This window comes from Dama dama, chromosome 12 (genome assembly GCF_033118175.1).
Source record: "Dama dama isolate Ldn47 chromosome 12, ASM3311817v1, whole genome shotgun sequence".
Classification (NCBI taxonomy): Eukaryota; Metazoa; Chordata; class Mammalia; order Artiodactyla; family Cervidae; genus Dama; species Dama dama.
This window is the reverse complement of record NC_083692.1, coordinates 27,009,721-27,036,768: the sequence shown is the minus strand read 5'-3', so window position 1 is coordinate 27,036,768 and position 27,048 is coordinate 27,009,721. Positions and strand designations below refer to the sequence as shown.

Genomic DNA, 27,048 nt, shown 5'->3' with positions numbered 1-27,048 from the left:
TTTATCCTGTAAGTAATTATGGATTGACACTGATTTATGAGTAAGATATTAGGACAGGTTTAAAAGATCTGAATTCAACCAACTGGGTATATGAGTTGTCAATCTAGTAGGTATATGAGTTGGATATTAAAATATTAAAATAATATATCAAACAAAACTACTCATGGAAATTTACTTTTACATCCCATTTATCCACAGTGAAAGTGAAAAAGTGAAAGTCACTCACTCGTGTCTGACTCTTTGCGACCCCATGGACTATATAGTCCATGGAATTCTCCAGGCCAGAATACTGGAGTGGGTAGCCGTTCCTTTCTCCAGGGGATCTTCCCAACCCAGGGACGAACCCACCTGAGCCACCAGGGAAGAACAAGAATACTAGAGTGGGTAGCCTATCCCTTCTCCAGGGGATCTTCCTGACCCATGAATTGAATCAGGGTCTCCTGCATTGCAGGCAGATTCCTTACCAGCTGAGCTACCAGGGAAGCCCATTTACCCATAAACCAGTGCTAAATAAAAATAACAGTAGTAGTTTCAAGCAGACTATTATTGATAACCACCTTTCACAAAAGGAAAATATTCTGTTTGATACCAAGGACATCTTGAAAGAGTAGGCTTCCCTTTGGGGTTCACTGCTTTGTACTGACAGCACACATGTGGCTAATGGACCACAACTTATCTACCTGGGTGAGAGACAATGGGGTTGGGAGACACATGGGAAGGACTTTATTATTCAACTAAGGTGAAATGATCTGAGTACAAAGGGGAAATAAAAATTTAGAAGTTAAAATTCTGTAGGTCTCTTGAAGAAAATTCAGCATAAAAATACATAACATGAATGAAAACTCAGCACATTTACACTTGTCAGTCCACAGAACTCCATAAACATCTACTTCCTCTGACTTTTTAATAACATTTGACAGTTTTCTACTGATGTTAAGGACACATAACGTCTTAGCATATATGATTTCTCAAATAAGTAGAAGTTCAAATTCTCTGGTAGATCTTCATGTAAATAGGGATTCTAGTGATTACCTAAATAGCTACCTTGTTAGAAATAAGCTGAGATACCTGGATTTTCCTCTCATCCTCAGTAGGCTCAAGTTTTTTTGCTGCAGAAGCCTCAACAAGAATAAAGGGAAACAGAAATTACAGTCTCAGTCTTCACAAATAAATAGGCTAATTTAGTTGTATTCACTGCTTAATTGGTCATACTACTACATAAAGGAACTCTGACAGGACAATCCACCAAAAGACAGCTACTTTCAAGTAGTGTGAAAAAGTTTTATTCACATTACAGAAAAGATTCCCATTAGAACTCTTTTATGGTAAATAATTTGACTTTTGGAATTGTCAAAATTTTTTCAACATGCTTGAATAAGCAACTCCTCCAGATATATACCCATTACACTAAAATATATTTATACTGTATATATAACAGATGTACTAAAAATCTGAGACTTGAAATTCTAGGCTTTACAGAGTGCTCAAAGCAAGTAGGGACTGCAACAAAAAATAACCACTAGTAGACAAAGAAAAATGCCTGTTCACTGTGAATGCATTTACAATTCCCAAAAACTCCTCTACTACACTCAAATATACACAATTTCTATCAAATCTTCTCTTCTAATGTGAGTCTAATTAAATAAATATATAAGAAAAATTACTTCTTTTTCTTCTATTACTTAACCAGCAGGTAGGCCTAAAATATTTCTGGGATTTGTGTCAATTTACAGTAACCTATTTACATATAGGAGTTGAACCCATACAAAGAGGCAAGTTTGTTGTACTAAAAACCAGGAATGAAACAGTCACTGAAAATAAACACTAAATGTGGCAACACTTTAGAAATCAACACAAAAAAGCAAACGTAGTCCCAAAGTTTGCAAATGTATTAGTTCACCAAAGGATAGAACTTCTTCCTAACACTAACTTCTAGGGAATTATGTGTGTATATTCATATAAGTGTGTGTGTGTGTGTGTGTGTGTGTGCACCTTCATCTAAATTCCAAGTGGAACACATTGAATGCAGGAATGAATGACAGTGATGGTGTGACTGGGGGTTTGGCCTTTCAGCCTGCCTTGCAACATGGTACCCTGAAATGACAGCTGGAGGAATAAGTTTTCTGAAATGGCCAGAGAGTAAAATATAGCTGTTCTAAGATTAAAGAATAAAGCAGAAAGTTACTTTGCCTTTGGCCTCCTCCTCTTTCCTCATCCAGTTCTCCATCCTGCTGAGAGGCATGTACTGTTGTTGGTGACAGGGTGAACTTCACAGCCAGCCCCTGTGTCCAGCTCCGTCACCATAACTGCAGGCAATTTACCTAACCTCCCACTTCCATAGCTGAGGAAAAGGGATAAGAATGGTGCTCACCCAAAAAGGGCTACTGTGAAGACGTAAAGACCTAAGACATTAGTGCTCAAGATGGTGCCTGGCACATATAGGCCAATTAGTTAGCTATTTTGATTGCTACTGAAGGGTCTGGGCTTCCAGAACCTCCCTCTGGGCTTGCTCCTGCTAGAGCCATAGTCCATGCTCCAGCTCCTCCCAAAGGCCCTGCTCTCCACCAAAACACCTCCATCACTTAGAACAGTGCCCTTTGTCAACGCCATCATCCCCGACAACAGAAGGAATAGGTGCTAACACCCTGGCTATTACTTTTCAAGGTGTGCATGGGGAGCTTCTGAAGATCTAAAGAGGTAGTGCCAAGAGCTGGGGGCAGATCCTTTCTATTCACAGCAGTAGGCATCCTTTCCCTCCAGGCTTAGGGTCCAATAGTGACTGCACACTCAACACTAGCACTTTTTCAATACAAGGAAGACAAAAATCAATTTCCATGGAGATTCTCAAACTGTTCAAATACAACACCAAGAAAGTGTTCTACTTTTCCTACTAAAAAGCTTCAGTGTTGCTGTACATTCCAGCTTTCCCTCCATGTACAGTTCACTAAGTCAATTAAAAAGTGGTTTCTTTTCCACGCCATCTTCAAAAGAAAACTAAATGCAAGAAATTATAGCATTAACACTATCATTCCCCAGTTTCCATCAACTTTCATCTGGTTTTAATAACCATTCCTTGCACTGCTTTGCCCAAAATGCTATATAGTATGTGTAGTTAGGGTGAGTTAAAGCATGTAAAAATAAACTTGGTAGATTTATAAGAATTTTACCACCTGCCCAGATAGCTGGAGATGTAAATGGCCCCTACTAGTGGAAAGAACAGCAGGACAGCTTAAAAATTATAACTCAAAAATGGATTTTTTGTAATGTAGAAAAACCTAAGGCAACCTTCACTCAGTGCCACACACGGGCCCTTGTATGGTCTGGCCAGTGAATGCTGCTGCATCGCAGGTAAGAATGAGTCACAGGACACTGAATCGTTGCACTCATGCTCTGCTTCTCAGGTTCTTGACCCAGTGAAGGAGCTCACGACCTTTTCCTCCTCCTACCTGCCCTTTCAGGAGTGAGGTTTTCATTGCAGAACTCAGGACTCTGTTCCCATTTTATTTGGCACTTCACTCAAGTTGGAGAAGAAATACAAGGAATTTGTGTCTCACCTGTCCAGAACGAGGTCTGGAGCAAAGATGAGCTTGCCGGGGTGGTCGATGGAGCGCCACATCAGCCCCACCATGAGCACCTCCAACCAGCAGCTCTCCAAGAGCCGCACTTGGTCATACAGGCTGAGCTCCACGAAGCCTGGGGAAAGCAAGAGTCTGTGAGCATACCCGCCCTCCTCCTCAGCTCCCTGATTCCATTAAAAAAAAAAAAAAAGAGCAAGTTTTAAAAAGCTAAGAAAACACAAATCACCCAGAGGGCAGGGGAAATCAATATTTTAAAGATGTGATTAACAGCTGACGAGGAAGAAAGTCCTAAATTCAGAGTGAGTAACTCATAATTTCTAGTCTTGAACCCCTTCTACAGAGAAATGTACATCATTCAGAATTTCCAAAGGATTATTAGCTGGGCTTATACAGCTCCCAGAAAGATGCTAGGGAAGAAGAGAAAGCTGGCACTGACCTTTGTTACTTACATCCCAGTAATCCCTTTGCACTACTGAGAGAGAAAGAGTTCAGACGCCAGCCAGAGGGGCAGCCTGTCTGGCCCAACCTATGATGGGGGCAGGAGGAGCAGGGGGACAGGATAGTGGGGGTGATAGGTGGGAGACTTGCAGAGAAAATAGGACCAGCTCCTGCAGAAAGTCAAAGTTCCAGCTGAAAGAGTTTCTCCAATTGCTTACCATTTCCCATCTAGTATTAGAATCATTCTTCTGAGTGGGTGCACTTGTCTCTGGGCTATTCTATGCTGAAGAACACACATAACAACAGAAACAGGTCCCTAAGGGAGAACTTCAGAAGCAGAGATCACTGGTGCTTCCTCCATAAGTCATGATAACAGGAGGAAGCGTATAAAATAAATATAGTCAACAAAAAAATGACCTTGGAGTGCAATGGACTTTGGTTAGCACCCCTGCTCAGCCTCATCCCAGCTAGTTACTTAATCTTCTTTTAAGTCTTTGTTTATCTTACAGGAAAAATGGGGGCAACAATGCCTACCTCTGAGAATTTCCTAGAGGTGAGATCTCTCATCATCCTCATTTCACAGATGAGGAAACTATGGCACGGAGAACACATGTGGTTCAACTCTTTGAACAATTATAACAGAAATCTGAACAAAGGAGGACTGAATGGAAAGATGGATAAATCCTTTCCAAAGCCACAGCCTACATACTCGGTTCACATTCCTGAGTGTACACATCCCAACCTCACCCACAGTTACAGACAGTAAGCCTGCCCAAGGGAGATCAAGCTTTTTATACTTATAGATCTTCAACAAAGCCAAAGCTAGGTGATAGACTAAATTTTTTTGGGGGGGTCTAGACAATGACTATGCTAGCTGAGAAAGTGGGAGAAAAAAATCCCACAACTTCAGACTATGCCTAAGCTTTCAGAAAATTTTCCAAAACACCGGGCTTGAAGAGGGACTCATGCAGCTTAAGAGATCCATTTTGCTTTGGCACAAAGAAGCTGCACAGCTCTCAGAAGTAATTAATCACCACTCTCCACGTGGCGTCTTGAAAACCAGGTTTGGCATACACGTAGAACAAAAGTTAGAGGAAACTGCACCAGCATCTCCTCTTTTGGGAAAGAGCTCAGAAAACAAACAAACAAACAAACAAACATCATTCTGGCAAAGGAGAAGATGCTAAACCATCAAAACTGAAGTGGATAACCTGAAAATTCTCAGAAAGCTCAGAAGCCAACAAATGACCCCTATGGATCCTATTATCTGAGACCCTTAAAGCCAGGGGCGCTTCCCCCAGCTCCCTCAATCTTTAAAATGTGCCTAATGCAGTTGCTGCCCTGGAGGCCATGGGAGTCATCCCTAGTGACTTGGAACTTGGAGACCTCATTTCTTAGACAAATGGAAAGATGTACATGGAGAAGCCCTTCCAGAGGAAGTATAGGTTGTTGTCAATCTATGTTAGAATCCTTGATTCATTCCTTCATGGAAATACCAGTTCAAATGATAGCTAGATGGTGACCATGCAGTACCTTGGGTGTATATGTTACTAACTGGTCTGATAAAATGAACACACTATAGAATAAAAAAATGCATGTTTTAAATGACAATTCAGGAATAACCAAACCCATTTTTAATTTTATCAAGTTAAAAAGCATTCCAGGTTTATTGATGATTCATGTTACTTTTATAGCTGATTTACTCTATCCATTTTGTTCATTTATGTATGTATTACTGACTTTTTTCTTTATTGGAACAAAATTTTACTATTCCTACCTTTCACTTTCATACTGTGAAAGGTCATACTGTGCCCCACCCTACCCCCATCTGACCACACCCCTCCTCCCAAGGTGATGGGTCCACAGCCAAGAGATGGGTTAAGGTGGAGCCCAGACTCCTTTCTTTTAGACCATGCTCCAGGTCCCAGGACCTTAAAATTCCCTGCCTAAATGGCCCCACACCCACATTCAGAGCATAGGTGGGTCTCTTCCCTGGGTCTATCTCCCCAGAACATATCTAGGCATGAGATATAGCCAAACCAGCTAATGTCTGTAGATGTGAACAGGTAGGATTCGGTGTGTGCAAGGTAGTGTGGGATCAATGAAGCAGGGGACAGGGGTGGACACGAAGAGAGACAGGAAGAGAAGGGGCCCACCACATACAACTCCTTCTGCACTGCCATGTCTGGTACAGAACTCGGAGGAATTCAGGAATTCTAAACTGAAACCTGGCCACCTGTGTTGAAGGCACAAGTGTCAAGATAAGAAGAAAGGACATATTCCATTTAAAGCATATAAATCAAGCTGTCAAACTGCTAAATACTCAAGACACAGCTTGCGGACCTCCATTCTGTATTCGTGGCCCCATAAATGTGAGGAGCAGGCCTTTCTACACATCAATTTAAAGCTGAGACTCAGAAGGCCCTACCCGGAATCTTCTTGGCCCAGCTGATCATATGTACCAGTTCCTTGTCGGCCAGCTTGGTCAGGGACATCATCATGGAGGCCTCGGTGAAGGGCACGCTGGGGCGGCTCACGAGCACGTGCGGCGGCTCGGCCTCCAGGAGCGTGAGCACCAGCTGCTCTGGGCTCAGGGCACTCAGCAGCAGCTCCTTCACTCGGGTCATGGGTCCACCATTCCTCTTGGTTTTGCTCAGGCAGTGCAGCTGCTCATCAGAATTTCTCTGCCTTCGCACTATGCGGTACCCACACCTTTCTCTCCGGGAGCCTAAGAGAGAGCAGATAACACAGCGCTTTTCCCATCTCTTCCCCAACGCAGCATCCGGTTCCCCCAGTCACCAGGATGAAAACAGAAATCATTGTAAAACCCAAGTCTATTCACAGAATCTGTCTTAGAATAGGAGTCTGACTTTTATTTCTGGAGCCTGTGAGGCATGTACTAAAGATTATTACATTTGTGACTGTATTAGCAAAATCAATAATGACTTTTTAGAGACAATAGCCCAAATGATCTTTAGGTTTCTATTTCAAGATCATCTATTTCATTTCTAAATCTAAATCCACCTTTCTTTTAAGGAGTACTAACAGACTTCAGTTTCTAAACCATGAAATTAGGAATTTTCTTCAAGCAGAAGATAGGGAAAAGTAGGAACCGACTATAAGTAATACATTTTTATAACACATCCTTAAATATTTTTTTGCATGTGAGTATGTGTGTCTGCGCATTCTTTTTACATACTTACACAAATAAGTTTATTTCAAATAATGTTAACTGAAAAAATTTGAGATTAGATATATTTTTTTAATCTAGACATAATGCTCAAAATTCCCCAAGCTAGGCCTCAACAGTATGTGAACTGAGAACTTCCACATGTTCAAGCTAGATTTAGAAAAGGCAGAGGAATCAGAGATCAAATTGCCAACATCCGTTGTATCATAGAAAAAGCAAGAGAATTCCAGAAAAAATCTACTTCTGCTTCATTGGCTATGCTAAAGACTTTGACTGTGTGGATCACAACAAACTGTGGAAAATTCTTCAAGAGATGGGAATACCAGACCACCTTACCTGTCTCCTGAGAAATCTGTATGCAGGTCAAGAAGCAATAGTTAGAATTGGACATGGAACAATGGACTGGTTTCAAATTGGGAAAGGAGTACATCAAGGCTGTATATTGTCACTCTGCTTATTTAACTTATATGCAGAGTACATCATGCAAAATGCCAGGCTGAAAGAAGTACAAGCTGAAATCAAGATTGCAGGAAGAAATATCAATAACCTCAGATATGCAGAATACACTACCCTTATGGCAGAAAGCAAAGAGGAGCTAAAGAGCCTCTTGATGAAGGTGAAAGAGGAGAGTGAAAAAGTTGGCTTAAAGCTCAACATTCAAAAAACTAAGATCATGGCATCTGGTCCCATCACTTCATGGCAAATAGATGAGGAAACAACAGAAACAGTGAGAGACTTTATTTTCTTGGGCTCCAAAATCACTGCAGATGGTGATTGCAGCCATGAAATTAAAAGACACTTGCTCCTTGGAAGAAAAGTTATGACCAACCTAGACAGCATATTAAAAAGCAGAGACATTACTTTGCCGACAAAGGTCCACCTAGTCAAAGCTATGGTTTTTCCTGTAGTCATGTATGGATGTTAAGAGTTAGACCATAAAGCAAGCTGAGTGCCAAAAAATTGATGCTTTTGAACTGTGGTGTTGTAAAAGACTCTTGAGAGTCCCTTGAACTGCAAGGAGATGAAACCAGTCAATCCTAAAGGAAATCAGTCCTGAATATTCATTGGAAGGACTGATGCTGAAGCTCCAATACTTTGGCCACCTAATGCCAAGAGCCAACTCATTAGAAAACACCCTAATGCTGGGAAAGATTGAAGGCAGGAGGAGAAGGGGATAACAGAGGATGAGATGGTTGGATGGCACCAGTGACTCAATGGACATGAGTTTGAGCAAGCTCTGGGAGATGGTGAAGAACAGGGAAGCCTGGCTTGCTGCAGTCCATGGGGTCACAAAGAGTCTGACATAACTGAGCAACTGAAAAACAACATAGGCTGGTTACTAAGGGATACATCTAACATACAGAAAAACTGAAAGCAAAAGAGCAGAAAAACATTTGGCAAAGGTTAACCAAATAAATTGGAGTTACTGTCTATATCTGACAAACTTTAAGACAAAAATCATTATTAAGGTCTCATAAGTAGATTATAAAAGAAAGATAAATAATTCTAAACTCATATACATCAAAACAATTTGCAAAAACTATTACATACTAGGTCAACTTTAACTAAAACTGCTATTATATAGATCATATTCTCTGACCACAATATAATAAAAATAGAAGTCAGTAACAAAAATATAATTCCCAAAGCCCTATATATATATAGGCAAAATATTTCTAAATATCCATTGATTAAATGTAAAAAATATAAATGTAAAACTTAAAAAATGTAAAATGGAATTTAAAAAGACATAAATCAGGATGTCATTAGCATGGGCACAACATTTACATAAATTTTCCCTATAAAAAAATCTAAAACTTAAAATCAGAATGCCTACTTTCTATACTCTCACCATTGCCTTTGTTCACTAAGTTCAATTGTCCACATTTATAAAAGGAAATATGAGTTAGGTGGTATGAGCAAATTTATATACTTCCAAGAAAATTTATCTGAATTTCTCTTATCCTTGGCTAATTACAGTAGAAAGAAGGGCTCTTTTCATCTAGGGATAACTGAATCGAACAAAATATTCAATAAAAAAATTAAAAGCCTAGAATATAATTAATTGTATTAATCACATAGAGAACTATTATTATTTACATATAATATTATATTATTATTAAAGATACATTATACTTCTGGGGTAAAATGTGATAAAATGTATTGCTTAAGAAAGTATCTTTCTAATCACACATTTCTCTTTTGTGGAGAATATGAGGATAAGGAGTTTACAAAACAGACTCCATACAAAGTGAAAGGTATTGAATCCAAACATTCAAATTTATTTAACCAAATTTCCCCAACAAAGTTCCATGCACTAGACCCTGTTCTAAGTTAGGATCAATAAAATAAAGCCCTTAGAATCTATTGATAGAGCTCCTATGGTAAATCAAGTTGTATTCTATACACTGGAATAAAATTAAATTGAGAAGGTCAAAAAATAAAGCCATTGACAAAGAACTCACATTTCTGTACCAAGGACATTCCCAGGGTTATGGCTTTGACACTAATCTAGGCAGAGTCACTCAATGTGCCTCTGAGTGAGCTTAATGAGAAATTATCAAATAGGAGCACTCCATATTAGAAAGTGCCCCAGCAAAAACATGATGACAACAACAACAATGGTAAATGATGATCACAGCAGTTATCATAGACTGGAAGCTTCTATGTGCCAGGCTTTGTGTATTACTGTACATAGATTATCCCTTTCTGACAACTGACTAAGAGGACAAGTGGTGTTACTATCTTCAACATACAGGGGAGGATCCAGGCACAACAGCTCAAGTAACTTGCCCAAGGTAGAAAAGCTAGAAAATAGCAGAAGCAGGACCGAAACCCAATCAGTGGTCTGAATCCAGAGCTGGTGCTTTTAACTACTATTTTATATCACCTCCCCAACAAATCACTTTCAAGTATCTATACAGCAGGCAAATAAAGAGATGGCATCGAAAGATGCTGAGCTGTTGTCCCATCAGAGGGCTACAGATCAGATATACAGTTATTCAGATCAGTTTGCTGGCTATTTGCATTGCAGTGTATTCTTATAATGAAGCTTTTCCTCTGAAGCTAGCCTGGGTGGGTATCCTTCTACCACTTAAACAACCTTATTAATACCTCAGCGGAAAGGACAAGATTGGAAATGAAGAAAAAGGTGCTGACTGAAGGGAAAGGATTTCTGAATAAAAGGGGGAAGTGGAATTACACAGGAGGATCCAGAGTACAGGGAGAATCCCTAATCCCCTGAGATTAGATAGAAGGAAGAATCTAGATGAAGGATTTTCTCAGGAGGGCAGTCAAGAGGGCTGAAAAAGGAGAAAAGCACAGTTAAGGAAATTCACTCCTAATGGTCTTTCCTCGTGGTCAATAAAGAGCCAAAATACCCATCTGTTTGCACATCAACCCATCTCATTTCTTCTGTAATCTCCAAAGATAATGTAAATCTTTTTCTTAGCTCTATCCAGTGACTCTTTGGTCAAATTCAGTGACCTTTTCCAGGAAAATTTTAGGTATATCCCTGAACTCTGGTACTCCTAACTTAAATGTGTTTTTCAACAAAAGAGGGACAGAAAGGAAGGGAAAGTAATATTCAACGCCACACACTGTACTAGGTCTTTATTTCTCACAAAACTCAGTGAAGCAGATATCTCTGCTTCAGGGATAAGGAAATTGAGGTTAGGTCATTTAAGCACTGTTACAGCAAGAAGTGATGAGACAAAAAAATGAGATTCCATCTATGCGGGGATTCAGTCCTCCTGTTCCTCTCACCACATATACTGCCCCCTACAGGTGGAGTGTATGTGCTACTGCCCCGGTTCCAAACCAAGAGAACCACAGCTACTAACAGATCCTAGCACATTGAAAACATTCTTTTCCTAAGATTATATTAGAAATCATTTCTTTAAAGTATGCAATTTAAAATACTGTTTTACTTAAAACATGATATATTTATTTGCAGTCTTTAATTAGAAGGCCAAGAGACTTCTCTTTAAACATTTCTGCCAATTTAAATCACAAGTTACACTGTCTCTAGATTTTCAGTTTCAGCTTTCTTAAAACAGAGCAAGAACTTAGACACTCATAAAGCAATCTGAATGCAGACTCTTTCTAGGTTTATGATGATTTTGCCCTAATCTTACCCATACCTAACCCAATAGCTGTTAATCCTTCACATTTTACTCAAAGCTTTCACAGAACTATCTTTTCCTACTCATATTTCATATGTTTGCATAAATTTTAAATTATATGATTTAACAATTAAAGTGAGTAGAAGCAGGTTGGGAAGAAGCTAGTGGTTACTGATAAGGATATAACTGGAGTGGTGTTTATGAAAGCAACCAATACCCACTGGGAGGTCACTGGCAGGACATTTTACAGAGGAAATGGAGAACATCAGTGATTTTAGGAAACCAGAGAACTGATTAAATTAAAAGAACTTCTGCTGTAATTCTGAACTAGAGGAGGGGACAGAGAATGTTTGAAGGCAGAGCTAACTAAGAGGTTATCATTAAAGAGAGGACTTAAAAAAATTTTTTTTCAAATAGTTACCAAGAGAAAAATTACACCAAACTACTGCTAAAATACTGGCAGGCAGAAGAATAAGAAAAGTTTAGGCAGAGTTGACATGAGTATATATAAACAAGCAAATGTGTACAGACAAGTGAATTGAGTTAGCTGGGTGGAGGAAGCAGACCGTAAGCATCATTGTCAGTTGTTACACCAGTGTTCCCATTTCCCTTTGTCTTTTCATGCATGTATACATGTGTGTATACACATATATATGCATACATACCATCTTAAAATAAAATTCATGCTCTATGCGCTTTCCATAGGTCTATCGTGTTTCCGACTCCTGCATATATATTTTTTCCACTTCTAGAAAGTTAATGGAAGGACAGGCATGAATCATCCCAAGTAACCCACAATATAGTCTACCTTCTTGTCACAGCTTGAACTGTGAACATGTACCAGAACTTCAACCTGGGACTTTTCAAGGCCTCAGGCAGATGGTCACCCAGCCCATCTGAGCACTTCAGTGGCTAGAGTTCTCTAATTCATGCAGCAGCCTATTCCGGTGTCAGACCATTTGACCTGTAGAAAGTTCTTCTTTACGCTGGGCCAAAATCTGCCTCCTGCAACGTGTTCCTGTTCACCCCAGCCCTGTCCTCCACAGTTACAGAGAACAAGTCAACGTCCCTGCCATAGGACAGCATACAAACACTTGAAGATAATTACTACATCCTAAATCTCCTCTCACCCAGACTCCATGTCTTCAGATCCTCAAACTGTCCCGTTTGACCTGGCTCTCAGCATGTCCCACGTACCACAGAAGCAGAAGGGAACACTCACCACACTTCACCATTCCGACCTCATAGCACTTCCGAAGTCGACAGGCCTGACAGCTTTTACGTCGGTTCTTATCTATGGTACACTGATTTGTAGCTGGACAAATATAATCATTATGTCCTACAACAAAGCAAAAAAAAAAAAAGGATGTTTATTGTTGCAACATTTTGGATAATTCTCTTTTCTGGTCAACAAAGCAGCTAATGCCACCCAGCTGAGACATAGGAAAACAGCTTCTAGCTACAGGAATAGGTGTAAAAACGAAGTGCCACCTCATCAGTGCCTTGTTAGTGAGTAAAGGAAGTCTAGGAATATTTTGATATCCTACATCTTGACCAGTAGGTTATTCTCTGCACGTTCTTAGAATTCTCAAGAGATACATTTAGAAATACTCTTCTTTGGACATGGAAAGTGAGACAGTCACCCGAAATTGATTTGCTCCAAGTCACAAAACTCCTCAAGAATAGTACTTGGTGTCAGGTCACCAAACTAAACTCCTTGTACTCTTTTGCATACATTTTTCTTTGGGATTTAACATGACTTTTTAGTGGGAATTCATAGCTAACTAAGAGAACTAAACTGGTCAATAAGAGAATATAAAAATCAGCAAAAAAAGAAAGAAAGAAGTGCCACTTGATAATCACCAGATTTTAAAGACCACTTCAAAAAGACATAGTTCCATGATTGAAACATAATGAAATTTTATAATCCTCTCTCTTTTCAGGTAGATTCCAGATTCCAGTAACATTTGTTCAACAAAACATAAATTGAACCTCAGTTGTTTGTGACTTGCCAGCCATGCCCTGAGTTAGCTTGGGTACCGGCAAAGACACCTGAGAGATGCAAAAACCACTCTCTCAAGTGACCCTCCATCCCGGCCATGTACAGGAAGCAATGTCTTCTTAGCCTGACACATCAACATTTCTGACCTCCTAATGATTCCCAGGTTCTTTTCATGAGCACCTCATTCACTCATATAACTTCCCTATAAAGAGCTATGATCCTGATTTTACAAATGAAAACACTTAAGCTCAGTTCAATAATCTTAAAATTACTGCTTTAGTTTTTCACTTTGCATAATAAACCCTTTAAAAGCTTAAAATAAAACAAATTTATTATCTCATAGTTCCCATGAATAGAGAGTTCAAGGAAAAGTTTACTCTACTCAGGGTCCCAACAAAGCTGCAACCAACGTGTTGATGGGGCTGTGGCCTCATTTGAGGTTCAGGGTCCTCTTCCAAGCTCATTCAAGTTGTTGACAGAATTAATTCCTTGCAGTTGTAGGACTGAGGTCCCATTATCTTGCTAGTTATAGTCTGGACACTGCTCCTAGCGGCACTTGCCCAGAAGCACTTGACAATAAGATGTCTGCTTTCTTGCAGGGTAGGAGGAGTGCATCTCTAACTCCACTCCACTCCCCTCCCCAGGCTGCTATGATGGAGTCTTACATATGCTGTGGATAACCACAGCATAATCACAAGAGGTGATCCCATCACCATTTGCCATACAATGTAACCTAACTAACACAGTCACTCATCATATATACAAGTTCTATACACACTCAAGAATAGGAGGTAATATAAGATGTGCTATAAAACATTTTAATTTATGTTTATGGCAATTCCCTCATAGCTCAGTTGGTAAAGAATCTGCCTGCAATACAGGAGACCTGGGTTTGATTCTTGGGTCAGGAAGATCCTCTGGAGAAGGAAATGGCAACCCACTTCAGTATTCTTGCCTGGAAAATCCCATGGACAGAGGAGCCTGGCGGGCTACAGTCCATGGGGTCGCAAGAGGAGGACACGACTTAGCGACTAAACCACCACCACCATAAAACATTTTAAGGGACAGATAATTATCTTGTTATTGGTTTTATCCTCACTTATATTCAGAAATAAATTTTAAAAACCAAAATATATTTCTAATCAGAGACTTTCTACTGTAGTTTTGAATATAATGCTTTATAGTTAGAAGGTAATCCCATAGTACTCATAGCAGGAGCAATCTTTTATATATCTTCTAAAGCCTCAAAGAACTGTACATGATGTTATCCTCACTGATTTTACAATGAGGTTTACAACAGTAAGCATTCAAGGAACAACTAGAGGTTGGTCGCAGTGGCTGCGATGGCACACAGGCACGGCCAAGAGGAGCTGCCCCAGGCCCTAGAAAAGGCAGAGGAACCAGAGATCAAATTGCCAACATCCACTGGATCATCGAAAAACCAAGAGGGTTCCAGAAAAACATCTATTTCTACTTTATTGACTATGCCAAAGCCTTTGACTGTGTGGCTCACAATAAACTATGGAAAATTCTGAAGGAGATGGGAATATCAGACCACCTGACCTGCCTCTTGAGAAACCTGTATGCAGGTCAGGAAGCAACAGTTAGAACTAGACATGGAACAACTGACTGGTCCCAAATAGGAAAAGGAGTATGTCAAGGCTGTATATTGTCACCCTGCTTATTTAACTTACATGCAGAGTACATCATGAGAAACGCTGGACTGGCGGAAGCACAAACTGGAATCAAGATTGCTGGGAGAAATATCAATAACCTCAGATATGCAGATGACACCACCCTTATGGCAGAAAGTGAAGAACTAAAGAGCCTCTTGATGAAGTGAAAGAGGAGAGTGAAAAAGTTGGCTTAAAGCTCAACATTCAGAAAATTAAGATCATGGCATCCAGTCCCATCACTTCATGGCAAATAGATGGGGAAACAGTGGAAACAGTGGCTGACTTTATTTTGGGGGGCTCCAAAATCACTGCAGATGGTGATTGCAGCCATGAAATTAAAAGACACTTACTCCTTGGAAGGAAAGTTATGACCAACCTAGATAGCATATTAAAAAGCAGAGATATTACTTTGTCTAGGTCCATCTAGTCAAGGCTATGGTTTTTCCAGTGGTCATGTGTGGATGTGAGAGTTGGACTATAAAGATAGCTGAGTGCCAAAGAATTGATGCTTTTGAACTGTGGTATTGGAGAAGACTCTTGAGAATCCCTTGGACTTCAAGGAGATGAAACCAGTCCATCCTAAAGGAGATCAGTTCTGGGTGTTCATTGGAAGAACCGATGTTGAAACTGAAACCAATACTTTGGCCACCTAATGTGAAGAGCTGACTCATTTGAAAAGACCCTGATGCTGGGAAAGATTGAGGGCAGGAGAAGGGGAAGACAGAGGATGAGATGGTTGGACGGCATCACTGACTCAATGGATATGGGTTTGGGTGGACTCCAGGAGTTGGTGATGGACAGGGAGGCCTGGTGTGCTGCGATTCATGGGGTCGCAAAGAGTCAGACACGACTGAGCAACTGAACTGAATTGAGAGGTTGGTCTCAGAGTTAGCTGTAAAAAAGCATTTTAATTTTTTAAAAAAGGATTGGAAAACACAATAATATGAAGAAAATAGCCTAGAGAATGCCTTGTGCAAGAAGGTCATAGTAATTCATTTCTGGCAAAAAGAAAAAAGTCCTCCTTGAACTGCACCAAACACTGCACATATTAAAATGGTTTTCTTGCTCCGTGCAATAGTCTGAGAAGCATACTACTCTATATGAACAGAACTAAGAAAGATGCGAAGCAAAATTAAAGGCAAATCACGAAGCTAATTCTTTAAGAAAAAGCTTTACAGGGAGGCCTGGCTTGCTGCAGTCCATGGGGTCACAAAGAGTCAAACACGACTGAGTGACTGAACTGAATCCATACAAAGTACTCAATTATAGTTTTTGAATAAATGAATGCATATGAATGTGTGGGCTTCCCTTGTGGCTCAGACAGTAAAGAATCTGCCTGCAGTGCAGAATATCTGAGTTCGATCCCTGGGTGGCAGATCCCCTGGAGAAGGGAATGGCTACCCATATCTCTGACTCTTTGCGACCGCATGGACTGTAGCCCACCAGGCTCCTCTGTCCATGGGATTCTCCAGGCAAGAATTCTGGAGTGGGTTGCCAATCCCTCCTCCAGGTGATCTTCCTGATGCAGGGGTCGAACTCGCATCTCTTATGTTTCCTGCATTGGTAGGCAGATTCTTTACCCCTAACACCACATACGGAGCTTATCATACAAGTAGCAATTTTACTCATAAGCATTTACCCAAAAGAAACAAAAAGATCTGTCTAAACAGAGAGATATGCATAAATGTTCACAGCAGTTTTATTCAAAATAGCATAAAACTAGAAACAATTCAAATGAACAAATAAACATGTAATTCCCTGCTGGTTCAGTGGTTAGGACTCCGCACTTCCATCCCAGAGTTCTCTCCCTGGTAGGAGAACTAAGATCCCACAAACCTTGCAATGTGACCAAAAAAAAAGAACAAATAAACAAAACGGGGTACACTTACTGGAATATTAGTAACAAAATGGAATGAACTACTAATACATCCAACAACACAGATAAATCTTAAAAGCATCATGACAAGTGAAATAAACCATATGCAAATGGTTACAAACTTTAAGGTGCAATTATATGACATTCTAGAAAAGGCAAAATTATAAGGACAGAAAATAGATGAAGGGTCACCAGAGCCTGGGAAGCTTGGGTGAAATTGGCTGCCATGGGTATGAAGAAATATTTTGAGGTTACAGCAATGTTCCGTATCTTAATTACAGTGTTGGTTACATGACTACATATATTTTCAAAATTCATAAAACTGTAAAATTTGTGGCTTCCCTGGTGGTCCAGTGGTTAAGACTCCACTCTTCCACTGCAGGAAGCGTGGGTTCAATTTCTGGTGGGGAACTAGGATCCCACATGCCTCATGGCTTGGCCAAAAATATCACAAGAAACTATAAAATTAAAATAGAGGAATTTTGTTGTATGTAAATTATATCTCAAACAACAAGAAAATAAGGTCCTATATTTTTAAAATCAATGAAAATGTATTTATTTAATAAAACAAAGTGAAGTGAAGTGAAAGTTGCTCAGTCATGTCCAACTCTTTGTGACCCCATGGACTATACAGTCCACGGAATTCTCCAGGCCAGAATACAGGTATGGGTGGCTATTCCCTTCTCCAGGGGATCTACCCAACCCAGGGATCAAACCCAGGTCTCCCACATTACAGGCGGATTCCTTACCAGCTGAGCCACCAGGGAAGCCCAAAATAATTTGTTTTATTCTTTTTCAATTTATGAAAATATATTTGATTCTCATTCCATTCAACATACCAAAAAAATTGAGTAGCTGTTTTGACTTACTGCAATGCATTTATACCAGAGGGCAGCAAAAATAGGCAGAGTCCAAAGAAATAATCAGTTCATCATTAAGCAGTTGTAAAAGCACTAACATTACCAATTGCACTTTTAGGATATGACATGCCTTTTCCCTTTCCTAACAGCTCCTTTGCTGATGCATTAGGAAGGAATGATGTGGGGAAAGCATAGTAAACTTATTGTTATCAGCTGCAGTCTCAGGGTTCATGAAATATAGTCCATGCAGAGATTTTTCCCAAAGAGCAAATAAGAAAAAGTCTTTCTTTTAAGGATGTAGTTAGTTGTTTTGGATCAAAACTTCCTTTAGAATATAAAATTCTAGAACTTCAACAAAGTAGATGTCATCATATCAAGAGTTTGGTTCTGAATTTCAGAAAATCGAAATTGTTCTCATATATCACAAGAAACTGGACCTGGCCTAATAATCTACTAGTACAATGACAACAAAAAAATTTTAAGCACTGAAAATGTTAAATGCAGAAAAGTTCTGTGTATATAAAAGAAAAAATAGCCAAACATGATTTATGTTTCGATAATATTTGATGACATCAGCTTCCTTTATCTGTGTTGTTTTTCCTTTTGACAAGTAAAGGAGCTTGGAAATGGCCGAGGCCCTCATCCACCTAACTATGAAGATTTTAGAGGAAGTGGGTTTAAATGAGGTTAGGATTAGAAGAGAAACAACACAGGCAGCAAGAAAAGACGCTGACATTTGAAAACAAAAGAATTAAAAGAAGAGTTAGAATAACTTGAATTTGCAAGTAGTTCTACTCTTGCAGTGTTCATAATTGACCAAATATTTTCACATAACTCACCTCATTTCAGTTTTTGAATAACTACCTCCATTTCACAGATGAGGAACCAGGACAGGACATCAAGTCACAGAGCTACTAAGTGGAGGGTTGAGGACAAAGAGGCGCTCATCTATGAAGGGTGAATTTCCCAGGGACTCAGAGGAAGGTGATTCCTTATCTACTAACATTCTACCCCTCATCTCCCTCTAGATTACATCAGCTTCTCTGCTTGAGGTAAAATGCTCTCAACCTAGAGTTTCATTGGGTGAATTTACTCAATAAATTGCTGTTTGCAACTTGCACACTATGAATTGCTTTAAGGTAGCTTTCCTTAACCGGTTAAGAACAAGGCTTTGGCAGAAAAGGGAAGGGAGCTCCGAGATGGGAACACAGGACACTGCCTGCAAGGAGGGCTAACAAAGGGAGGGGTCATAGGGCAGAGAGACAGCTGAGAGCACAAGCAAGCAAGAAAGTGCCCGCAGCAAATTAGGACTGGCAAGGGGCTGACTGGCCTTGAAACCAGGTGCTACAATTTAAAATTGATTAAAGAGATGATTTAACAAAATCACAGAAACAAAAAGCCAGCCTAGCAGAAATTTGGAGAAGGGTGGGGACACAGTCTAAACTCAGACCAGAAAACAGGATTGTGAAGGCGGTTCCACTAGTTGAGCTACTGACTGCATAAAACATATTCTCTCTTCCTGAGGAGCCAGCCCACCATCTTAACAGTTACGTATGCTAGAGATTAAACATAAGTCAAAGGAAGAAACAATCTTCGCAGTTCCTAATGGGCACACATTTCTTCCAACCTTCATAAAGGTTATAAGATGTCTTCTCCTAGGAAGACGGCAACAGGTGATGGTGGTGCAAGATCCATTTGGGTTTGGGGGTAGAGATCTGTGTGAAAGATAAAGTACTCTATACTTGAAACAATCCCCCCCCACCCCCACAGACACATGATCCTCTGAACCACTCAAGTACTCTGTACCAAGCAGGTCAAACAAAAGTGAAATTTCTACCAGGTCATCCACAAAGTTGTTTAAAAGCAAAGTGGAAAACAAAAAAAGCAGCTAACAACACTCTTGTACCTTGAATGCTTCTTTTAAAAAAGGCCTTACATCCTTCACACGACCAGACTCCATAGTGATATCCTGATGCATAATCGCTGCAGACAGCACAGAAGTGGGCATCCCTCTTTGAACTTGGACTAGCAACAGGGCTGGCACAACTGCTCCCACTAGCCTTCCTTTTCAATGTCTCCCTAGGGGCAAAGAGAACATTCACTGTAAAAGAACACTGACGGTAAAACAAGGCCTTTCTAGAAAAAGGAACAGCATGAACACTGCCCCATGTATCTCTTTGCCCTCCAGGCTTCATAATAAATATATTCCAAGAAGTCTGATCAAGCAAAACCTTTGTTACTGATACCAAATCTATTAAGAGTCGTCCTGTCGGGATAGCTTGTGTCTGAAAGTGGATAGGTGACTTTACACCCATTCACGCAGTGCGGATGAACACCAGCTACCATGGAGAACTAGCTGTAGCCATCAGGGTGTACATCTCTGTAATCAGTGACCACATCAAGTCTGGGTGGAAACAGTAGGGAAAAGGGGAGAGCGAAGGAGAAGAGGAGAGAGGGGGAGAGCATAAACACATGCCTGTCCCTTGAGACGGCTCTGAAGAAAGCAGGTGTTCAGTGCAGGGTGGAGAGAGGGCCAGGGCTTACTACAGAGGGAGGGAGAACCCACAAGGACACACCGGGCTAGTTCCTAATTTTGCTACAGCATGTTTCCTTTGGAAAGGACATGGTAGAGGTAATTGATTTATACATTTAATATGCTGTGGTTTAATGTACCCAAATATTAGCAGAACTCTGATTAGAACTTGTCCTCAGAAATAAGATATTTCTTCCTTTAAAAGTTGAATGAGAAGACATTATTTTTAAAAAGTTATCTACATTTTTCATATTCTCTTTTACCAATCAAAAAGTTCTTTAAAAAAGAAAAATAAAGTTAGTGTGTAATACAGCTTTCTCAAAGTTTTATGATATTTGAAAGTAAAAAATTTCAATATCAAATATGCTATAACTTAGTACTTGGGTTGTTCTGTAAAGTTATGCCCCCTCATGCTTCCCCCTATACCACCTCTGCCCTCCATAGCCATGATTATCATTAAAATATCCGAGTTCAATCCCTGGTTGGGGAAGTAAGATCCCACAGGCCACATAGCACAAAATATATACGTGTATGTGTATAACAAATTGAATGCAAATAATCCATTATGTTACCTTGCACTTAGAGTTTAAGAATGTTCAACTAAAGTCCACATTTAGTTTCCCGTCAATCTTTATAAAATGTTATTTAGTTCACTGTTTAAAAATTTGTACCAATGTTTGTCTTTTCACCTGTCTAGTATTTCATCAAGTTGTAATATCGATGGTTACTTTTATCTTGGACATAATTTGTCATGAACACTAAGTTGTGATTTCACTTCAAGATAGGATGGATCTAACTTGAAAGTAAAAATTCCTTTTTCAAACTCAAATCACTTCATCAAGAAGAAAGTGATTTAAGTTAAATATTTTCCAAAGACAGTCATGACGTGAATTCTCCCCCACAACACAGATCTAAACGCTCAACTTTTTAGTAAGGACTAGAATAGCAGAATAGACATCCTAGAATTCAGAACATCAGATGTCTTAGGTGCTCTATGTGATAATGAAGACCTTGCATAACACATATCTTTCTTCTCACTAAATCATAAAGCAATCTGAATATCGGCCATAATATAATTCAGAATGAAGACTGGATTTACCTGTTCACAGGTAAGGTGTGTTCTAATGATCTGGTTTCACACCAAGGACTCTTTTGAGGTTCTGCATACAGAAGTGACGACTGGCAATGGATGGCTAAAGGAGAGAGGTGTCCAGGAGTTGGCCACAATACATTTGGGCTTGTGGTCTGTCGGCCAGGCCCATCTTCCGAGTTATTGGGAATACTGTAATTCATCACAGCAGGGCTATAGAATGTCATGGCTGAGTATTCATGGCGGCTCTCTACATAGGAGGAAGGTAAATATATGGGACCTGGCTCCAGGGGTAGGATGGATTGACCGCAGTTGTAGGAGACAGGAGAGTTAAGGCTAGATGGTGAGTTTTTGACATCCATGTCTTGAGTAGGTAACAGCTAGGGAAACCCCTTGTGAGAAGAGGCACAAAAGGACATTATAATGTTCTCAGAGTCATGGACAGGTATGGCTGCAAAGAAAAAAGAAAAGACATTTCTAAGTTACAGGTACAAGCATACTGTGAAAAAGGTTGACACATTTTTATTATATACACATACTTATATGGACCTAGAAATACATCCTGAAAAATATACACACAACCTCAGAGGGGTAGGAATAAAAGGCATGGCATTCAGTCAGGATGGCTGCTATCCAAAAGTCTACAAGCAATAAATGCTGGAGAGGGTGTGGAGAAAAGGGAACCCTCTTACACTGTTGGTGGGAATGCAAACTAGTACAGCCGCTATGGAGAACAGTGTGGAGATTTCTTAAAAAACTGGAAATAGAACTGCCATATGACCCAGCAATCCCACTTCTTGGCATACACACTGAGGAAACCAGATCTGAAAGAGACACGTGCACCCCAATGTTCATCGCAGCACTATTTATAATAGCCAGGACATGGAAGCAACCTAGATGCCCATCAGCAGACAAATGGATAAGGAAGCTGTGGTACATATACACCATGGAATATTACTCAGCTGTTAAAAAGAATTCATTTGAATCAGTTCTAATGAGATGGATGAAACTGGAGCCCATTATACAGAGTGAAGTAAGCCAGAAAGATAAAGACCATTATAGTATACTAACGCATATATATGGAATTTAGAAAGATGGTAACGATAACCCTATATGCAAAACAGAAAAAGAGACACAGATGTACAGAATAGACTTTTGGACTCTGTGGGAGAAGGCGAGGGTGGGATGATCTGAGAGAACAGCATCGAAACATGTGTATTATCTAGGGTGAAACAGATCACCAGCCCAGGCTGGATGCATGAGACAAGTGCTCAGGCCTGGTGCATTGGGAAGACCCAGAGGAATCGGGTGGAGAGGGAGGTGGGAGGGGGGATTGGGATAGGGAATATATGTAAATCCATGGCTGATTCATGTCAATGTATGACAAAACCACTACAATATTGTAAAGTAATTAGCCTCCAACTAATAAAAATAAATGAAAAAAAAAATAGTCAACACATAAAAAAAAAAAAAGTCATGGCATTCATTTTCTTCTTCATTCACTTCCATAAAACTTTTGTTGTTAACTATAAGAATTTTCTACCATGAGAATTTAATATAAAATACTTTTAAAAATTAAAAAACACAGGGAGTTCCCTGGTATCCTAGTGGTTAGGACTTTGGGCTCTCAGTGCTGTGGCCTGGGTTCAATCTCTGCGGGAAAAAAAAACTTAAAAAATATAGGATTAAATAAAAATGCCAACCAGTTTTTTTTCCCATAGAAGTAGATAAATTCATTTTTAAATTCTTACAGAAAAATAAAAAAAACCTACCTCAAAGGATAGATCAGTAAGCATGACAAGCATTAACAGATCTTCAAATATATTATGAATAGCCAATGATAAAAAAGGAATACATATGCCAGTGCACCTGTCAATGATCAATTTATTGCCTCTCACCTTCTAAAGCACTCTTCAATATACCCAATATATGTTCTATGGCAATGGAATTCCTTCAAGTATTTAAACTGAGCCCAGTGCTAAGAATTCTCAGCAGAGGGCACTGCAGGGACTGCAGGTGGAAGAGGCCGCTGTGATTTCTGGCAGGGGCAGAGGCTGACATTGTGAGTGAGAACAGCCAGTGGAGCCTGTGCTAGTCCAGAACGAGATCCGATCGCAAACTTGTAGCCCTGGCACGGCAAGAACCTTTCTGGAATGACCTGTTCAGACTATGGCCTGAGGAGTTAGAGAAGTTGTTCTCTGTGCAAGCTTCATCACCAGCACCTGCATGCTCTGAAGGCCATCTGCTCTGGCGGGCAACTGGATTTCCAGGGCACGCCCACACCGCCAAATGCTGATTGCCTGCTCCCCACCTGCAACTCCAGACCACTTTTGTCCGGGTAAACCAGTGAACATTTTAATGGCCAAACCATCTTTTCCTAGGAGGTCCGAACACCCCCACTCCCCAAAGTTTGTTCTTCTGTTGCTACTCTACCTCGGCTCTTGGGCACCTTATAGAGTTTCTTACTTCCTACACTTAATCTTCCATCACAGTTGGTAATTCTTATATTAGACTTCTCCTGTTGAACCTACTGTGTAGTTTTTCTCCTGACTGGACATACTGCTATGCAACAGAATAGAAAATCCCAAAACAGCAAATTTAAAAGTCAAAAGTTTTTGGAAATTTGTCATATGATCAAGGTGATATCTCAAATCACTACAAAAACAGTGGAACACAGAATAATCATTGGAAAAAGAAATGTATGCCAGAATAAACTCCAAGTGTTGAGAGAATTGGAAAGAGAAAGGAGAGGGAGGCGGAAGGGAGAGGGGGTAAGACAGGAATGGGGAGAGGAAGAGGGGGCTGCACAGGTCCTAGAAGAAAGCGTAGATAAGTCCCCTTATAATACGGGTGTAGAGGAAACCTTAACTATGACTCAAAATCCAGATGCAACTAAAAGATGTGCATAAAAGTACATAAACTCATGAAAGTAAATATCTGCATATCATAAAATCAGCACAAGTCAGTGCTCACTCTGGCAGCATATATACTAAAAACTGGAATAATACAGAGATTTGCATGGCTCCTGTGCATGCACAACATGCAAATTTTGAAGCATTTCATATTTTTTCATATGATATCACATATATGTGGAATCTAAAAAAGGTACAAATAAATCTATTTACAAAACAGAAATAGAGTGAATGATGTAGAAAACTTATGGTTATCAAGGGGGAAGGATAAACTGGGAGAGGGATTGACATATATACATTACTATATATAAAACAGGTAACAATAAGAACCTATTGTGTAGCACTGGGAACTCTACTCGATACTCCATACTGACTTACATGGGAATAGAATTTTTAAAAAGAGTGAATGTGTATTTGTATAACTGATCCACTTTGTTGTATAGTAGAAACTAACACGACCTTGTAAATCAACTATATTCCACTAAAAATTAATTTTTAAAAACACCATAACTCAAAATGTTAATGAAAAATTGGAAAAAAAATACTCCTAACTCATATTAGAAACAAAGGGTTAATGTCTCTGGTATATAGAGAGAGCTCTTAAATTAAGATTTAAAAAAACCCAAACTTCATTAGAAAAATTGGCAAAAAACACAAAAAAGAACACATAAAAAGGAAGGCAAATGGCTCTTAAAACACATAAAAAGATGTTCAACTTTGTTCAATAAAGAGATACAAATTAAACTGTACCAAAATACCATTTCTCACTGATGTTTGCCAAAAACTCAAATGTTTTCCAACAGACTCTATTGGCAAGGTTATGGAAAAAAACATGGACTGGCTTCTATACTGTTGGTGAGAATGCAAAATGGCACAACTTCCATGGATATTTGGCAATAAATAGCAAAATTACATATGCTTTGGACTATGAGTCCATACTGATGTTCAAATAAAATCATGTGCTACCATTGCAAGTGACTGTTACATCAGGTCCTCACTCTGATAATCAGTAGTTAGGGGAAAAGAAACCTGTACTCTGCCTTTTTAAGAGGACCTGTAGTTTATCCCAAGATAGAGGGGGAAACCCTTTACCAAAGAATGTCACTCAATAAGTAGTTCAGAAAAATATTCAGATGGATAGATAGATAGATAAAGCGGGCAAATAAATCAGAATGCTGATAATTACTGATTCCAGATAGTGAATATATGAACATTATACTAGTCTTTCAACTTTTCTGTAACAGATTTTTCATGATAAGAAGCTTGGAGAAAAAAACAAAATAATACAAGAAATTAAAAATGGAAACTTTTAAAAAAAGTTCAAATATCTGGAATAATATAATTTGGGGAAGGGAACAATGACCTTTAATAATGAGACTGGTGGAGAGAGATCATTAAGAAATTTGCCTAGAGAAGTTCTCCATTTTCAGTATTTTCAGCTCCAGCTGGCACCTACCTCCATATGCAGGCAGCTTGGCTCTCTAAAGCTCCCAATTCCTTCTTCCTGACATTTTCCTTTGAATGCTCACTCCATTTGTCATCAAAACAATATATCTGTGGTGGTTTTAAAAAAATATCCACAGTCCTCAACACTCTTCCCTTCAAAAGATGGTGCCTAACCTCCCCTTTGAGTATGGGCTACATTTAGTGACGCCCTTCTAGAATAAATTATGGCAGAATGGATGGCATGCACTTCCATGAGTAGGATGTAAAAGGCACTGCAGCCTCTGGCTTGCTCTCTCGGATCACTCATTCTGCGGGAAAGCTACCTGCCATATTGTGAGGGCACTCAAGTGGCCCTACAGTGGCTTCTTGCCAACAGCCAGTAAGGAACTAAAGCCCCAATCTAACAGTCAGGTGACTGCAGCCCTGGACAATATCCTAGCTAAACTGCTTCTGGATTCTTCTCAGAAACCACGTGAGATGTTTGCCGTTTTAAGTTGCTAAACTTGACGACAATTTGTTATAGAGCACTAGCTAATGGTACAATACATGCATGCATGCTAAATCATTAGTCATGTCCAACTCTTTGCGACCCTATGGACTATAGCCCTCCAGGCTCCTCTGTCCATGGCAGGAATACTGGAGTGGGTTGCCATGCCCTCCTCCAGGGGATCTTCCTGACCCAGAGATCAAATCCGAGCCTCTTAAATCTGTAGCATTGGCAGGTGGGTTCTTTACTGTTAATGCCACCTGGGAAGCCCAACTGGTACAATATCCATGGAAAAATTCATTTTCCTCCCCCAAGCCACTCATTTCCTATTTGTGTTTATGACAAAGCCCATTACAGTTATCTGTCTTCTCCCCTTCATCCAGCTGCCTTTCATCAAACCCATCATGAGTTTTTCTCTCCCTTATGCCTTTCCCCATTAAGTCTTTTGCCACCATTGGAGCAAGCTCTTGCTACTTCTTACCTGTGCATCTTAAATAGGTTCTTCACTGCTCCTAGACTCCAACTAGCTCTCTCCAGGGCCCCTGGTGGGCTGCCATCTATGGGGTCGCACAGGGTCAGACACGACTGAAGCGATTTAGCAGCAGCAGGGCCCCAGATTAACATTCTTAAAAACTCAGCTCTGAGCAGCCCTCTGCTCCCCACCAGCCTCTTCTAAGCCATGCTCTTCTAACGGTCAAGACATTCCACTATGTTGCCCCAACTCATCACTCTACTCTAACCTCCCTCATTTTCCTAAAGAAAATCTGCCACGTCCATAAGAAATACACAGAGTACATTGTGAAGTGGTTGGCATTCTATGCCTTAACACTTTTTTC

At 39.9% G+C, this 27,048-nt stretch overlaps 1 protein-coding gene and 1 non-coding gene across 2 annotated transcripts in view; one reads left to right on the top strand and one right to left on the bottom strand.

The window, feature by feature from the left end:
* ESR2 (estrogen receptor 2) overlaps nt 1-21,790 on the bottom strand; it is a 44,437-nt gene extending 22,647 nt beyond the window's left edge. Inside the window, exons 1-5 of the mRNA XM_061156907.1 lie at nt 21,377-21,790; nt 19,651-19,823; nt 12,553-12,669; nt 6,445-6,744; nt 3,555-3,693 (exon numbers count right to left, since the gene is read on the bottom strand). Coding sequence (XP_061012890.1) covers nt 3,555-3,693; nt 6,445-6,744; nt 12,553-12,669; nt 19,651-19,823; nt 21,377-21,729 — 1,082 coding nt within the window. The 5' untranslated portion in view covers nt 21,730-21,790. The remainder of the gene's footprint in view (nt 1-3,554; nt 3,694-6,444; nt 6,745-12,552; nt 12,670-19,650; nt 19,824-21,376) is intronic.
* A 2,542-nt stretch (nt 21,791-24,332) lies between these two features.
* LOC133067531 (U6 spliceosomal RNA) lies at nt 24,333-24,436 on the top strand. The gene has a single exon (XR_009695316.1). It is a non-coding gene; the product is annotated as a U6 spliceosomal RNA (small nuclear RNA).
* Nucleotides 24,437-27,048: the final 2,612 nt, after the last annotated feature.